The following is a 17993-nucleotide window of genomic DNA, read 5'->3' as shown; positions in this document are numbered from 1 at the left end:
TTAGTTCTACCCCCCCCCCCCCCCTCCTCGTTACCCTAACCCTAACCATCTCACCCACTGAAGAGGTCTGCAGCCAGATCCTCTTGGAACAAACTGGTAGCAGAGAAAGAAGGGATTATTGATACAGTTTTATTTTTATTTATAACAAAAGTCTTAAAGAGGTTTGACTTCATGGCAGTGAATGCAAACTGGTAAGCAACCAAATTTAGAGAATGTTGTTGTTGACAAAATGCTTCAGAAATCACCTTAAAGACTTAAAATAAGGTTAGACAGTTACTCCATGAAAGTTAGTCTCTATTTGATTTTATTTTAATGAACATTATAAAATACATTATGTTTCTTGTGACATCAGATATTTGAGACATTCTTACTTCATAGCATCACAGAGGAAATATTTATCCATTTTGAGAAGGTGACCCAGTGAAGCTACATTAAAATGCTTGCATCTGGGATGTTCAAGCATCCTTAAATGTTGCAAATACTATTAAAGCTGCATTACCACGTGAACAATGACAAAAATATCTTAATTCAAATGTGATGAATTAGCTGTCCTGAGCATTTTTAATCCTGGCTCTAATTAAAGGCTTCCCCTGATAGAAATAGAGTAGTATTTTTACATAAAGATGATTTGATTATAATTCCATTTGGCTGTAGTGACATATTTTTAATTTATTGTCCTCACTGGGTGTTAATCAAGTCCTTGCAGCTGTTTGTTCCTAGACTCTTCCTTTTGTCAAATGTGTCCTTTTTGTAAATATTTTTGAACAAAAGAGGGATTATTTGATATATTTTTGTCAGACAGGAAGACTCTGCTATGAAATTATATTCACTGACTTTACACTCGCAAGATGATTTTCTGCATTGTTAATGTGAAAAACCTGTAAAGTTAGTTTTTTTAATCAGTCCCACGTTGTCAGTTAAGCAGCAAGGGCTAAGAAATGTTTCTTTTCTCACCCTTTGTGAAGAGGGGAGTTTCCCTCAACAAAGAGAGTTTGTCTACAGCCAGCGATGTCATTTGACTGTGAATAAAGCTCAATTTGAATTTTACACCATGATGCTGTTGTTAGTTTGCTTAATGTTATGAGGAAATGATGCTGATGTGCTGTGTAGATGTATGACTTTACTGCACAGGTATCCATACACGCCATCCATTTGCTTCCGCTTATCTAGGCTATCTATGCTGGGCAGTGTGCAGGAGTTGGATCAAACTGTTGAAGAACATATAAGTGTTAAAGTAAATATAATGACAATTTCCCACACTGGAAGAGCATATTACTCGTCTGATAACCATTGACATAACCTACATGGGTAAGAAGCTCCTTTAACTCTAAATCAGGCAATATTAAGCATTTGGCAGATTATCTGGGCCTGCATTATGTTTTACAGATCACCAATAAAATCAAATAATTAAAAAGCGTGCTACTTTAGCTCAGCTGAGATGCGACCCCTGATTTGTTTTTACTTGTCACAATCTCACCTTTCAGCTTGGTGCACACTTCGGGATTTCAAACCGACTCAACGGTCATGTTGGGATGTCACCACATGTGACTGAATCGTTTATGACACACAACCAACTTACATGATCTAGTGAGTGGAGTAGGGACAGACTGTGACAAATTTCCTTAAAGTCCCTGTAAAGTGAAATCCAAAATTTGTCTTAACACACTTGATATGTTGGAATGCTGTGTTTTTGTTCACTGTGAAGTAAATTACCAAGCCACGGTAGCCTACAGTCACTAAAAGGATTAGAATGGAGAGATTTGTGCCAGAAAAACAGTAAATGTAATCCTCAACTTCTGTCTGCTCTGGCACAGTCCACTGTAAGATCAGGGGGAAGGCTAATAGCTGGAGTGCTTGTCTATTTCTCACTTGAACCAGATGCAACATAAACATTTGACCTGCTGGAGGTGTGTTTTAATCCATATTTCACTTGTCTTTAGCCCTGTATGAGCAAAAGAAGCAGGCTGTGGCTTTATCTCTCTCCCTCAATCCCTACTGTCTGTTAGCATCAAGATGATAAATTTTAGTACAGTATCTGATGATAGACATGTATTCCTACCAAGTCAGTCACAATAAAAGTCTCCAATGCTCATCATCATTGAAGACTTTTATTTTGAAGAGCAACATCAGGAAATGGGATGTTTTGAGCGACAACTTAACAAAGACATCTCAGAAACGGGAGAGAGACATATCTCAGAAAATGAGATATCTTGACATAAATGTTATTGTTTCTTTGGTGGCTTAGAAAAGGAGAGTTGCAACATAGCAGCATAGCAGATAGACGATTCCTCCATTCAGGTAGCATTTCTTAAAATTTGAGAGGATCATATTTCTCTTGAGTAGGCAAGGCTTCTTCTCATTCAACCAACACACCCACAGCATCCAAGAACAGATATTACTATCTCTCTTTCCATGATTTTGAAGCTTAATTTTATAAACTTAGAGATGTTTTTCATGACTGAAATTTGGCCAGGTGGTTCATAACACAGTGGCCTGTCATACAACAAAATCAAAATAGATTTTTTTTTTTATCACTTTACAACGACTTTTTGTTTCCTTTGAAAAGTCTTGCAGACAGAGGTTGAAGACAAAGTAGCTACAAAACAGTGATTATAAGCATTTTCACCCTCCCCTACTTGCATCACTACCAGCAAACACAACCAGCAGCTAAAAAACAAGAAATATTCAGTCAGCTAGTGATGGGAATTACAGCCTGTTTTAGTGATCTGGATCTTTTGATTTTGCATAGCAATGAGAGTCATTTTTAAGCCTCCTTATCTGCCAAAATTCAACATTTCTACCTGTGTATTTATAGATTTCCCCAAACAAAAGTTACTTTGTGTGACATTGGTATAAAAACAAAATGTTAAACAACAGCTGTGGCTTAACAGTGTAGAATAAAGACCATTCCTTCATTCTGAGGTGTATTTAGTATCAGCCAAAGGGGAATAAAGTAAATGACACTATTTGCTCGCATAAAAAAAACATCTCGCTCATGAGCAACACATCTTTGCTATCAGTAGGAGGTCTGCAGATATTTCCTGCTCTTTCATATCCTTTACAATAGGAGGAGCAGGCACACCAAACAGGCATGCCTGCTGTTGTAATGGTGATTTAAGACGCTGTCTGACAGTTTCAATAGGAAAAACAAGACTCAAAGTTGATGAATATGTTTGTTGCTCTCAGGTAAAGACATGCAATCATCATTCAGTCTGTTGAGCCTATTGAAAATCAAGGAGCTTTTCATTCAAAGTGATACCAGAATGTGCACAAGCTGAAGAAAACAGAGAAAAAAAACTTAACAGTTTCACGCATTTGATTCAATGACAAGTTCTAATAGTCGGCTCATGGTTGACTGGAAGTCAATGAAGCATGTGTTCTGCTGCCAAAGGCACTTCAACAACTTCAACTGGTATACTGGGAGAAGTAATAATCACTGCTGTTCCCATAGGTAGGAGAAGGATCTGATTGTGTCCAAACAGCAGCTCCAGACAGTTTAATCCACATTCCTTCAGAGAGAAAAGAAGCTCGATCTACATCAGAGGCTGCTGTTGTTTTTTCACTCTCCCTTCTGATCCACAACCTGGATGTAGGCTTTCTTCTTCTTGTCTTTGTCTCCAGGTAATTTAAAGTTCTGTTCTGTGATCTTCTCATCACAAGAGTCTGAATCCTCATCAGAGTCCGAAGTCTCCTCTTCATCAGAGTTGCTGTCTGAGCCGCTGAGCTCCACCAGCGCTACGTCCTGAAGACCAGAGAGAAGCATGACTCAGCTGAAACATGCAACAAATTCATGAACAGGGTCTTTCTTAGTATAAAGACACACTGACCATCTCTATGACCCGCTCTGCCTCCTCCACACTCTCAATGTCAAAGCGTCCAACGGGAGCATCCTCCATCTGCTGCTTCAGCTTCTCGTTGGCCTCGGCCATCTGAGGGAGGAAGCTCTGCAGTCGCTCCAACACTGACGAATAACACAAAAACACAGTTTTACCACATTTGAAGTAAAGACAAGATGCTTTTGCCCTGCTGAAAGGAGAAGAGATTCCTCTGTCAAATTCTACCTTCAATATTGGAAACATTTACATTTTCTGCCATGTCAATGATCAAAATATGGGATATGTCAATAGCAACAGCCCAAGTTGTCCAACAAAATCCCCAAAATACATTGTTAATATATAACTCCATGTCTGGGACATGTGTTTCATAGTATTTCTGTAATATATTGTAAAACAAAAAATGTTTGCAATAGTATTCGAGAAAATATATTGCAGCTACAGTTTGACTTTTATGTAAGTATGGCTTTTTTGTAACCAACAAAAAACCCTAAAAGACTTCATGCAGAGAAGACATTTGACTCACCGCTGCTTCTTGGGACTCTCTCTGTCTGCAGGGGTCTGCCAGCCTTTGGTTTGAGGAGAAGCTTTTCATTTAGACCTAACAGCAAAAATCAAGCTCTTCATAAGTTATTATGGTGTTCAAAAAGGCAGCACAATCAGACATGCAAAAACATGCTAGCCCACTGAAGGTTTTTACAGACAAGAGTCTATCTTTGTGGGGTAGAATTATCTCAGTGTAATGAGTCCTAGGTTGGGAACTGGAGGGTTGCAGGACTGGTAGCTGGACAGGTGCCAGTTCACTTTACAAGCACATTCTAGGTGCCCTTAAGCAAGACATCATATCCACAACTGCCCAGATGCTCTTTCATGTGCAGCCCCCAAGCACACTGCTCTTGGATATAGGCTGTAAACGGGAAGACTTGTCAATGCAAACAGCTAGTTTGTGCATCAGAGTTTGAAGTACTGAGGCATTTTGGTCATTTGATGAGGAGGGTTTCCAGTTTTGTGGACCTCAGAATTCCACCTCTGCTTTTTGCTTAATTTAATTTCCTCCTGATATTGATAAATCCTGTTAAATCACCAGTACTTTTCCATTAACATTATTTTAAATACATTGTATAAGTTAAATAGACCCACCATTATACTATAAAACATTGTGGGTGGCTATTTAGGCTTTAATTTGGACATTAAGGCTTTTATTTTGAAATGTTCATCTTTACCATTGGGTCGCATGAATTCCTTTTCCACAAGCATTTCATTAAAACAAGAAAACGAAATACCAGAGTTGGAAAAGAGGGACCCATTTTGTTCAGTTTGTTTTTCCTTTTTCTATCTTTGTGACAAAAACGAAAAAAATGGGAAACTGCTTGTTATGTTTTTTTCAATTGAAAATTGAATTGTCAAAAGCAAAAAAATGCTTAAATAACAAGAGCTTCTCTGGATTTCTGAGGCTAGTTTCAAACAGGACGTGGAACTGCAAGAAAATACACAGACAAGTAGTTTTTTCATTTATCAGAAAATGATGATAATGATGATTACCAACCAAAAATATTCATTTTAGCGCCACATTTGAGAGAAAAAGGAAAGTACTTACATGCAAGAAAATGGAATCAGACAATTAATACAGTTGTTTCTTAAACTGTACTTAAATCAGTTAGTTGATTACCAATAAATTAAATACAGGACGAAATATCAATTGACAATTTAAATTGAATTTTTTTTTATTTATTTATTTTTAGCAGAGGTCACATGACAGTCCTTATATTTGACAGTGGTAGTTTATTCTGGATTTGCGACTATTTTAGATGTCAAAGTTACTTCTAAAACTGCTAAACGAATACTTATACTTAGATAAACATTCCCTAAAGACAGTTACAGAGGATATAGAAACGTACTCAAGAGGTACTAGGAGCTTTAAGACAAACTATTGTAGTAAAACCGTGTTTTGAACGTTGTAATTCTCTGTTACTTTGACCAGCACGTTACCCGATGAGAAAATCATACCAACCTTTTCCGTTTCCAAATGCCAGCAAATCCTGTGAAGTCGTTTTATTAGTATTTAATTCCATTTTAGACACCGCACGGTTTTGTTTTTATCGACATGTGTGTTCCCTTTGAGACCAACATCCGGGTAACAGGTCAATAAGCTAACTATTCAACAGTGCGCCTTCTACAGCGCTCTCTACTGTGCCGGATGACCACCAAAATTAAATTGACTGTATTCATATAAAGAATATAGAGCGGCTAACAACACTGTAGACCTTGACTAAGAAAACTTCAGTCGTCTGTAGCTGGCTGATACGGGCAGAAAATGTAAAACGAGTTGATGAAACTAGGCAAAAGCCTACTCAAAAAACAAACACTACAGTCGAAATAATCCTGCATTCAAGGATGCTCGGAATTCCTCATGTAAAGTATTGTGTTGCTGTCAAGCGAGAATATTTCGAGAGTTAATGAGCAGGCAATAAAAGAAATTTTAAGCATCTCAAACAATTCGTATGAATACCTAAAAAGGGATTTGGCCGTCGCGTTGATGTAGAGAACTTTTTTGTTACGCTCCTCAATGAAATACTCTATGTCATATTTCCTACAACAAGTGAATGCAGCATCAGTGTGTGGCACTTTATGTTCTGAGTCGAAGAAAGCTCAAAGGTAAGCTCGACATCTCACTCATAAATTTTTCCGAAGCGCACAATTTTTTTGTTTATTCGAATTCGACATTAATTAATAGCGCGGTTATCATACCAGTCGCCACCACACAGGTTCATCATTTGTCTTAATGTTTCGTTCTTATTCACATAGCGGCATTTTACATCATTGTTTGGAGCCAAGTCAAACAGGCTGAGTCAATCGACTCTTCATATTGAGTGGTGCATCTTTTCAGTATATACGATCTTTGGTGGCACTTTTTGCTCTGACGCGGCTCTGTGGCTGGTTGACTGTCAAGGAGGGTTCGCATCTTCTCCAGCTGGATAAAATGTCTTCGTAGCAGACAGGTAACTTGGAAAAGAAACAAAACGAGTCGACAGCTTGAGTTGGCAGTTTGTTTTGTTTAAATGTAACAGCTGTTACTGGTTAGTACAATATTTTGGTTGAGAAAGTAGGGAGCCGTGCCTCCTACTGTTTTGATTCCTGCACAGCTAGCTAACATAGCACAGTATTTAAGCTAGCGAACATAAACAAATATCCTCTTATAGTGAACATTTTCGTGTCTATTCAAGTTTTTAGTAAACAGTAGCTTGTTGTGGAAATAGACTTTGAACGACATGGACGATTTTGCGACTGGCAGGTTAATTTAAAGGCTTGAACAATCATCAAACAGACAGACAGAAAAGGTGTACAAATTAACACATGACAGTAATCACAGCATCCACTTAGGTAACTGGAATAACACAAGCAAGTAGTTTTAGGCACATTTGCTACTTTTACTCATGCTCACCGTTAAATAGATGCTATCAGATGGTGCAAACCAATCTTGATTTCCTGACATTCTGTATTTGTTTTGCTGCTAACTGAAAATATGATGTTATTTTAGCATTTTCCTCAGTTATTACCTTCTTTTCTTTATTTCACTGTTGAATGGTCTACAACCTAACATTTTATCTATTGCCTTTGTATACTAGACTGCTGACCTATCAGCTGTTAATCCTACCATTTCTACATTTTTGTCTCTCATTGCTTTTGTTGTGTCTTAATTTTGACCTCACTGCACATTTCAGTTATAGTCTTTTATTATTACGTTCTTGATCTGGAGTTGCAAAGCAAAGTACCTTCTTTAATTTCTTATTGTGGCTTCCCCAGCATTTGCCTATCCTAACTGATAGTACAGTTTGTCCAAACGTGTGCACCTGTGTTTTACCTCACAGTTGCCTGTTCTGGTGACACAGGTACAAATACCATCAATGAAACATGTCTACTTGACGGACAAATACAGTTCAGAAGAATTCACACCTGCTAAAAGTAAATTCTATGTGCATATAGTGGAATAGGCTTTGTAGTGTTTACACTCAGATGCAGCTCAATAGAAACACAATAGATTGCAATGTAGCAGTAAAGGGCATGATGATGTGCACCAAAAGTCGATGTTTGTATTTTTAACTAAATGCCAGTACACAGGGATCGGGCATAAACAGCCATTCTCCAGTCCAGCCATAAATTCTCTGAATTTGAGGTCTGGCCTTTGAAAAGATTCTCCAGGATTTTCCTGTATTTTGCAGCATTCATTTTACCCGCCACCTTTACAAGTCTTCCTGGGCCAGCTGCTGAGAAGCATCCTCACAGCATGATGCTGCCAGCAACATGCTTCACAGTGGGGATGGTGTGTTTGTGGTGATGTACAGTTTTTGGTGTCTTGTTTCATGGCCAGAAAGAACCATTTTGGTCTCATCAGACTAAAGAACTTTCTTCCTCTTGCCTTTTGGCCAACTTTTCTTCAACAGTGGCTTTCTCTTTGTCACTCTCCCAGAAAGTTTTATCTGGTGAAAAACCAGAGAAACAGTTGTTGTATGCAGAGTCTCTCCCATCTCAGCTGCTGAAGCTTGTAACTCCTTCAGAGTAGTCATAGGTGTCATGATGGCCTCTCTTAATAGTCTCCTTCTTGCATGGTCACTCATTGTGTGAGGACTGCCTGATCTGGGCACATTTACACATATGCCATATTCCTTCCTTCCTCCCAAAAATATAAGATTTTTTTTTTCAATTTTTGGGGGCCAAAAAAAGGCATTAGAAAGTTTTGAATTTGAAAAGAAATGTGCAGCAACCCCAATTGCTCTCTGAATTAAATAGCTACTTTTTGGTTTACTCTCAAAGCTGCACAGATTCCCCTTAAGCTGGCCCATAATTCATTAAAAAAATTCTGCTCTATATGTAGACCTTACTTCACTTTTTGTCTGTTTTAATAAGTAGTGGCTCAGCCGCTCAGTGACTGTGTAACAACATCTTGAAGAATGCTCTGGGCTGTGCCTCCCTGATCTCTCACCTTTTCTCTCTCTGTTGTCTTCTTTCAGATTGAGAAGTCCTTGAAGTCATTTTCTAACATGGACGGCACACCTGAGCCTGTTTGAACCAGTTTTACTTTGTCTTATTTTCACCCCGCTCTCTAACTGGATGACGGGAGATGAGACTCTGCAGCCTGAGACCACATCATGAGTATCCAGAGCCTGGGAGGAGCTATCGGGGAATCCCTGGGCTCTAGCCTGACCGTGCGTATGAGCGGAGCAGGGGGCGGGTGGAGCGCTCTATCACTGAAGCCTGTTTCTTCTGGGCGAATCTCCTCTCTTTTCCACACCATGGTGCCCACCGGATACACCAAACTGCAGGAGGAGCGGCTGGCGATGGTGGACCTGGGAGCTAAACCTGAAAGTAGCCCGCTCCAAAACGGCTACAGACAAGAGACGCCGCACATAGAAGGCCGGCGGCTGTTGGACCGGGCCTCTCGATCATCTTTGTCTTTATCTGACTGTGGAGATGGAGGTTATTCAGAGACAGAGCCCATGCTGGCAGAGAGGAGGATGTCAGGCGATGAGGCGGATGTTGAAGAAGAGGAGGAGGGGGAGGAGGAAGGGCAGGGGACTAATGCACAGAATATGCCCAAGGAGTCGCCGCTGGCCATGGCGCTGCAGATCTTGGTGCCTTTCCTTCTCGCTGGATTTGGAACTGTTTCAGCTGGAATGGTGCTGGATATTGTGCAGGTCAGCTGAGCAACAACACAACTATTGTTAAACAATAGCAGCTTACATGAGAGCTTAAAGGATGGTATTAAAGTTTAAGTCCAGTTAAACACAGAGTTTGTAAATTCTGCCATCAGGGCAGCACAAAAGGTGATGGGAGTGATGATAAAAAACTGACACATACAAGTTTCATGTTCCAAAAATAATCAAACAACAAACAACCACTGGCTACAGAGGAGAGTTATATTCCTCATCTGCTCAAACCAGTGCTAAAAAATGCTCTTAAACATTATAGCAAGTCCTAAAATAATACAATCTTGAAATCAGTGGTGAAATTGACAAAAAAGCAACATAAAATAGTAGTATAACAAATACAGTCTTGACCTTTCTAACTTGAGCTCTACTCAGCGTAGACCACTTCTGTTAAAAACATATTGTTGTTTTGCCTTTCCACCAGAAAATAGAGAAGCATGTGTGAAGTTAAGTACTGTTTAAAATGATCAATCCCTATTCCCCATCCCTGTGTTTGATGAAGTGGTAACAGTCCAGGCAGATGTCTCCAAATAATGTTAATCATGCAAGCCGCTCGTTTACCTTTTAAAAGAGTTTCCTGCGGCGATATTACATCATGAGGAAAGTGTTTGTGGAGTCACTAAGGAGAAAATTATTAACATTTGGGGAGAAAATGTAATAGACTCTGCAGATGTTCAAAACACTGCAAATGGCTGTAAAAGACTTTGAAAAACCTTTGTTTTAAGTGGAATATTTTAGTCCAGGATGATTGTGCTTATTGGGAATGTCTTAAATTAAAACATACAGCCTAAAAGATCACATGTTCAAAACACAAACAGGAAGTAGAGTTAAGGGACATGCTCGCTGTGTTAACTCCAGCTTAAATCAGTAGCAACAGTTCATACACATCCAGTCTATTTGTTTATTTGTTCGTTTGTTTAAAAGGATCCCCAGTGGTTGCTACCAGGGTAGCAACTAGTCTTCCTTGGGTCCCTAATCAACCTACATTACACAAGATATTCAAAAGAAAATAGACATTTTAGTCCCCATACAGTCCAACTGTAGTGGTTCATTTTTATAACACATTTTACATGGCGATATATTCCACTGAATTGAACCCCTGTACAAAACTGTTTTCTGCATACAGAAGTTCTTGGCACAGCAGCTACAACATGAGCGTACGTGACCTGCCTTGTAATATGACTCTGCTATTGATATAGGAGATCTTACTGTAAAGACCTTTTGATTTTGCCATATTATTTATGCAATGAAAAAAGACTGAGAGTTATAAATAGTGTCTCCTGAACTTTTAGCCATTTAAGAGCTTCATGCTTGTCCTTGATGCTTTGTTTTACATTAGTTGGAGTTTGTGATGACACAATGATTATCAAGATGAAACAAAACTAGTGATTGAATGGTTTGTCTGATTGAAGTATCTGTCATAATGGTGGACACAGCGCTTCCCATTTGATTTAAATTCTGCTAATATGTGGAGAGCAGTTTAGCTGTTCATCACCAAGAAGTTAAACTTCGTGAACCTACTCCAAATCAACACCCATCATGTTCAGAGACAGAGGCAGCGTGTGTTTTTTAATGCATGATTAGAGCCAAAGGTTAAGTGCTTTGTTTTGGCTTTATTTAAGAACAGCTTATTTCGATCACTCAGTTTGATAAACAAAGCAAATTGCTTTGTAATGAATCGTTTAATTAGTCTATGAAGTGGGCTGCTGTATATGTTGTTGAATCATCTGCATACATTATACTTGATGATTTATTTTAACACCAAGGGTAAATCATTAGTAAAAATAGAGAACAGAAGAGGACCAAGGCAGCTACCTTGGGGAACACCACAGTCTAGCCTCCTTGTACTGGAAAAACTACCACTAAAATTGTGCTCTGTTTGTTAAATAACTTTTCTGTCTTTCCAACAGCTTCTGCCTTTAAACCTTAAGCTGTGAGTTCTTTTGATAAAAGTGCAGCACCAACAGCTCTCCTTTGGTCTATGTGGTACAGCCAGTCATCGCCATGTGCGTTAGTGTAGGCATGTTGGATGTCACTTTATGGGGTTTGGATAAATGTGGACAGCATTAGCATGGGCCAGTGTTAAAGAATATGTCAGTCATTGACTTTTTATATAAAGACAACAAACATTTAGGCTATGGATGCACAATATTAGGGGTATGACGTCAGTATCAGCAGATATTAACTTAAAAAGTGAAATATCAGTGTGGGCGATATTTTGGCTTTAAAAATCTGCTTTTTTCAGCTGTAAATATTAGTGTACGAACAAGTAAGTTAGTTGAGTTGAACAGCTGAAATCTCTTTCTTTATTCATCATCATTCCTTACCTTTTATAGTGTGTTGACTGAAATCTGTCACTTTTAAATTGTGAATTTTAAGGACTGAAGGTTTAGGTCTGAACTGCATTTAAATATCAGTATTGATATCGGTATCTTCTAAAGTTATTTTGTAAATATCGGCATATCAGATATTGAAAAAAATAAAATATCGTGCATCCCTAGTTTAGGCTCATATTTACTTAAAATGGCAATACTTGCAAAATAATGCCATATGGTACAGCAACAGAGCAGCAGCTCCCAGCATTACTTCCTGTCTATGCATGTCCAGTTACACCTCTACATATTATACCACCTTTAATTTCATCCTCAGTGATATTTTCACAATAGTATCCTTTGTTTATTGCTTACCTCTAAGACAGCATGTGCTGGACAGAGTCATAACTGAAACGTGGGAACAGGGTGTCATCACTAGAGCAAAGTCTAAAGGGGCAAAAAACACCATGGCACATGTTGCCAACAAGCTAGACTGGATGTAAAACTGAAAGTCCATTGCGCCTTGAAATGTTTTAATAAGTCTTAGTTTCTCATAAAAGTTGTGTTATGAATCACAAGGTTAAAGAGGAAGTTAAAAATCCGCCTTTATGCCCTTTTTTTTAACCACAAACAGCCGTTAGACAACTCCCTTCAGAGCCACCAGACTCCACTAACTAAATCAATAAGTTTACATTGCAGCTGCTGGTCTATTGCTGCTTTTACTGATTTGTTTACATCACTGTGTTATTGGGAAACTGAGCACACAATAATAATACAAACAACTCCCTGCTCCCAAAATGAGATCACTGATTTTGTCGCAGAGGCTTGATCGAACCTCTTTGTCCCTGAGGATTATTTTGTAGCCGTTGAAGCAAAAAAAAAAAGTGAAACTTTTTCTTCCTAATGATTCTTTAAACTTCATGGTGTGTGAAAAATGTGCCCCAGTTCTAAAGGATTTGCTAGAATTAGCATTAAACTTAAATGAAGTGCTCACTTGAATTCTAAAGCTCTGCAAAATGCAAGCTAATTTATCAGAGGAAATTTAAACATTTTCTGCAGCTGTTGCTCAACTTACAGGAACTTTTTCCACATCACTGATGGTTTTTGTTTCAGAGGAAATTTATGGTTAAAATAATTTTGTGGGTTTTTTTCACTCTTGACAGATGTGTGGTAGTTTCTAAACTCACAAACTACTTTTATTGACTTACAGCCTAATAAACCTCTGCATTGATACTGAATGAGGGTTCATATACACACAAGTAATAATCCTTATCTAATTCATGGTGTAGTATTTGAATTTAATTTGATACGAGGGAAGTATTTTATCTCAAAGGTCAGACGGTTTATTGTTTTTTATGTCCACAGCACTGGGAGGCGTTCCAGTACATCACGGAGATCTTCATCCTGGTTCCTGCTCTGCTCGGCCTCAAGGGAAACCTGGAGATGACGCTGGCTTCGAGGCTGTCGACTGCTGTGAGCAAACATGCATATACCCCACCCAAACTCAAGTCATGATGACATAATCCATCATGACATGGGAATATTTCTGTGCTGTGTGGTGTATGAGGAAACTAACTTAACACAGTTTATAGGGTTTGGATAGATTTCTCAATAGAATTAAAGGCAGTGGAATTTATTACTTCATATAATATAGTGTTAAAAACAGTCTTGTATTACCTTAACTTTTTTGAAAGAGCTGCAACTTTTTACTGATGAGAAATCATCAATTATTATGTGTCAGCTCCAACCACAGCCTAAAATCAAGCCATCTTTGTTGTTGTTGTTCTGGTATTTCACTCACTAGCCACTTTGTTAGGTACACCTGTTCAATTGCTTAACACAAATAGCTTATCAGCCAATCACATGGAAGCAACTTAAAGCATTTAGGCATGTAGATGTGGTTGAGACAGCTTTCTGAAGTTCAAACCGAGCATCAGAATGAGGAAGAAAGGGGATTGAAGTGACTTTGAATGTGGCATGGTTGTTGGTGCTGGACAGGCTGCTCTGAATTTTTCAGGAACTGCTGATTTACTGGGATTTTCACACACAACCATCTCTAGGGTTTACAGAGAATGGTCTGAAAAAGGGAAAATATCCAGTGAGGGGCAGTCGTGTGGATGAAAATGCCTTGCTGATTTGAAAGGAGAATGGGCAGGCTGGTTCAAGATGATGGAACTCAAATAATCAGTCGTTACAACCAACGTATGCAGAGTACCATCAATGAAAACACAACACGTCAAACCTTGAGGGAGATGAGCTGGAGCAGCAGCAGGAGACCATATCAGGTGCCACTCCTGCCAGCTAGGAACTGGAAACTGAGGCTACAATTCGCACAGGCTCACCAAAACAGAACAGTAGAAGACCAGAAAAGCTAGTCAGCTGCGACATTCAGATGATGGCATCAGAATTTGGCGTAAACATGAAAGCATGGATCCATCCTGCCTTGTATCAGCGGTTCAGGCTGGTGGTGTAAAGGTTTGGGTGGTATATTCTTGGCACACTTTGGGCCCCTTAGTACCAATCGAACATTGTTTAAATGCCACATCCTACCTGAGAATTGTTGCTGACCATGTCCGCCCCATGTACACCAAAGAGTACCATCTTCTGATGGCTACTTCCAGCAGGATCATGCACCATGTCACAGATCATCTCAATGTGGTTTCTTAACCATGACAGTAAGTTCACAATGGCCTCCACAGTCACCAGATCTCAGTCCAATAGAGCACCTTTAGGATGTGGTGGAACAAGAGATTTGAATCATGGATGTGCAGCCGGCAAATCTGCAGCAACTGTGTGATGCTATCCTGTCAACATGGACAAAAATGTTTTGTTGAAACTATGCCACAGAGAATTAAGGCAGTTCTGAACAGTACACTATACCAGCAAGGTGTACCTAATAAAGTGGCCAGTGAGAGGGAGAGAGAAAACACCACTTTAGCACTTGGAAATTCTGTTTAGCTGTTTGTATACAACGTCACCTGCATGAACTTTAGAAATAAAAATTCATCGGGTTTTTCTTTGCTGCAGCACCTTCATGTCGACTTCAATGTCAGTAAAACCGAGTACATTGCAGACTTTGCATATTTTGTGACTGACGCAAGTGTGTAATTCACAAATTATCACAGGTCCACAGATAATACCAATCCCATGTGACTAAATGAGACTAAAATTTAATAAGATTGGAATCCATATAATTATGGTAAGTAGTTGTAGCTCTTCTGCCTTTCAGCTGTAGAAAGCAGGGATAGTAGGCTTTTCAGTATGCATTTGAACACACAAGTGTGATTTGCGTCACATTCAGGCAAAGAGAAAACATTTTGATTAAGTGTGGACTATGATGAAAGGACTTTTTTGGAGCAAAAATTGAGTAATTTTTCTTGATCTGGATGAAAACTTTTAAGAGTAGAAATGAGAAAAGTGTGACTAAAACAAAAAGACATTTCAATCACACGTCTAAGACTAGACTAAAAATACCTGCCAAATTTAACACTGGTCTTATTGATATGGTTGCTGTAGCCTATGAAGATGCATGGCTATTGTTACATTTTTCAGGTTTACGCTCATGACGTTGAATCAAATTTTACTTATATTGCATGATTTAGTTTAATATTAGGGCTGTCACAAGATTAAAAAATTTAATCATGATTAATCTCAATTTCTGTAGTTAATTGTGATTAATCACACCCCTTTATTGCATTTTAAAATTCCACTATTTTGCATTTATACTGTTTTGTGTATTTTTTAAAATATTTTTCTTCTGTCTTAAACTTGGGTTAAGTGAATTCCTGTTTAGATACAGACCTACTTTTATTGGTAGATCACAGATTTAACATGAACTTAACCATTTGTTAAGTTTGTTGGCTTGTCCACTGAGCTGTCTGTAAGTTTTTTTAAAAGCATGGGGTAAAGAAAAAGCTTAGTGCACTAATTGTGTACCTTGATTAATCTTATTTAATACTGCTAGATTATTGAGATTGGTTAGCCTAGAAACAAGTAGGGATGTAACAGTGGTGTGGAGGCATTTATTAGAAACATGAGCACATTACACAGCAGATTTTTCTAGGGAGTAATTAAAGGGATACCCTGTCAATTTTCAAAATCCCTAGTATTAGCATATTACCCCCTAACCATAGGGATGTCTCATCTCCATGTTTAGCCTCTCTGTAGTAATTATAGGTCATCTCTGTGACACAAGTACAGCTGTTTCAGCAAGTCACTCTTCTGCTCTGTCAGGTAAAAAAGAAGAAATCAAAAAGAGCCTCAGATGAAATACCAACCCTGTTTGTCTGTAAAGCTTTTGTTCTTTGAAGCTGAAGTAATAATAACCCAGAAATGTGCTGTAAACGAATGATTTGCAGCATTTTGGATGGACTTTAGTGTAAGAGCTTAGTGGATTAGGAATGAGAGGAGGAATTTGCTGATGTAGCAGAATGAGGGATGATTTCCTGTGGAGTGAGGTGAGACATTATGCTGCAACCTGGATGGTTGAAGAGTCAGAAAGCAAATTTATTACTGCTCTTAAACGTCTCAGAGCAGAAGTAAAGAGGCAGAGAAAGGTTGGCCTGTCAGAGAACAAAGAGTGCAAACATTCAGAGCATAAATTATCCTTTAAAACTACGTCAGTCTCTTCACAAATCCTGGTATTTACAGTCCAGAGGAAAAGTCTGTGAAGTTCTTAGCCAACAGAATTTGTTCGAGATGACTTGTTGTGTCCACATTTCTGTGTTTGTCTCCGCTGCTTTAACCTTAACAGAAAATGCAGAAGTGACGGGGCAGAATTCTCTGTTTGTTTTTCGGCTCCCTGCGTACAGGCTCCACATTCACAGCGCTGTGTCAACACGGACAGCAGAGCTCAGTGAGAGCTGATCCTCCTCAGCGCCGTCCAGAAAAACTATTTGTCTTCACGTTGCTGTTGTTCTCCTCAGGCTGTGCTATGAAGTCGAGCATGATTCACAGTGTGGGAGTTATAAACTTCTCCGAAGCCACAAAAACTTTAAACAATTTTCAAACCGTACTCTCTTTGACTGGTGACTAACAATCATGAACAGGGACGGGAAAAGAATTTTAAAATTCATACAGTCAGTTTATAAAACAAAGATTCAGTGCAACTTTTATCTCAGTTTAATAGGTGTAGAAAGTAACTAATTACATTTACTCACATTACTATGATTGAGTTGCTGAGTTGTGTATTTGTACTTTTTTGAATAGTTTTTAAATCAGTTATTTGACTTTTACTGAGGTATATTTTGCACTTAATCACATTCTATAATAGCATCACTAAACAAAAGACAAATATAAGTCAAAACAAGGAGGTCCAAGCTTCCTGTCGTTGGCATGAAACTGGATAGTGTTTTTGGTTAACAAAAATTAGCGGTAGTAAATAGCTCTGAGCAAGATAATGCTACCATATTATGTCCAAAAACAGCTGTTACATTTCACTTCATTATGAAGGACGTCCTTTACTTTAACCTCCTGAGACCTGAGCTTTGGTTTTGGATGTATATTTTGTTTCTCTCACTTATTTGGGATCAATAGGAGCTGATAAGTTTAACAGCTCAGCATCGTCTTTGAGCAGTGATTAATTTTGACCAAAAGTTCCCCCGAACAGCAAAATAAATTCCCTGAAATTTCCATGAAAGTTCTGGAAATTTCAAAAGACACCCCTAATCCCCAAGGTCCATGAAAATTAACAAATACATTTCCCAATTTTCCATGAAATAAAAATGAATGCTAATGTTAAAGCAAATTCCCCACCAAAAATTCAAATAAAATTGCCAAATGTGTGAGTTTACCCAAAAATATCCAAAACCCCCAAAATGTCCTTAATTCCCAGATTTCCATTCTTCAAAATAAAAAAAGAACATTTTCCAAAATTTCCAAGAAGATTCTTACAAAATTCCAAGATATATTCCCAAAAATTTCCATTAAAAATCCTACAATTAAAAAAAAAAAATCTCCAAAACTTCAAAGCAAACCCCCCCAAAATTAAAATAGAATTGCCAAAACTTACAAATACGTTTCCTGAATTTACATGAAAATGTTGGAAAATTTTAAGTCCTCTAACCACCCCCCAAAATGTTCCTAAATTCCAATGAAAATACCCCCAAAATTCAAATGACAGCAGATTTCCCCATAAACTTCCG

General features: G+C 38.4%; 2 protein-coding genes across 2 annotated transcripts in view; one reads left to right on the top strand and one right to left on the bottom strand.

Moving 5' to 3' along the window:
* Positions 1-7: 7 nt before the first annotated feature.
* Positions 8-5972, bottom strand: nopchap1 (NOP protein chaperone 1). The gene is made up of 4 exons (XM_041780498.1): positions 5845-5972; positions 4360-4434; positions 3828-3961; positions 8-3742 (listed from the first exon to the last, which is right to left on the bottom strand). The coding sequence occupies exons 1-4, from the start codon at positions 5903-5905 to the stop codon at positions 3560-3562; spliced, it is 453 nt and encodes a 150-aa protein (XP_041636432.1). The 5' UTR covers positions 5906-5972; the 3' UTR covers positions 8-3559.
* A 744-nt stretch (positions 5973-6716) lies between these two features.
* Positions 6717-17993, top strand: part of slc41a2b (solute carrier family 41 member 2b) — a 71728-nt gene continuing 60451 nt past the window's right edge. Inside the window, exons 1-3 of the mRNA XM_041780740.1 lie at positions 6717-6832; positions 8843-9526; positions 13216-13323. Coding sequence (XP_041636674.1) covers positions 8981-9526; positions 13216-13323 — 654 coding nt within the window. The 5' untranslated portion in view covers positions 6717-6832; positions 8843-8980. The remainder of the gene's footprint in view (positions 6833-8842; positions 9527-13215; positions 13324-17993) is intronic.

The sequence above is a fragment of the Cheilinus undulatus genome, linkage group 23 (genome assembly GCF_018320785.1).
Source record: "Cheilinus undulatus linkage group 23, ASM1832078v1, whole genome shotgun sequence".
NCBI lineage: Eukaryota > Metazoa > Chordata > Actinopteri > Labriformes > Labridae > Cheilinus > Cheilinus undulatus.
Note: the sequence above shows the minus strand (reverse complement) of the source record. Positions and strands in the feature narration are given on the sequence as shown.

What these genes read in the sequence shown, in the direction of transcription:
- nopchap1 (XM_041780498.1), bottom strand. Translation starts at nt 5,905, where the DNA reads ATGGAATTAAATACTAATAAAACGACTTCACAGGATTTGCTGGCATTT. An exon ending in GAGAGTCCCAAGAAGCAGCG is followed by an intron (nt 3,962 to 4,359) that starts GTGAGTCAAATG and finishes GTTATTCGTCAG; the next exon opens with TGTTGGAGCGACTGCAGAGC. An exon ending in CAGAGCGGGTCATAGAGATG is followed by an intron (nt 3,743 to 3,827) that starts GTCAGTGTGTCT and finishes TCTGGTCTTCAG; the next exon opens with GACGTAGCGCTGGTGGAGCT.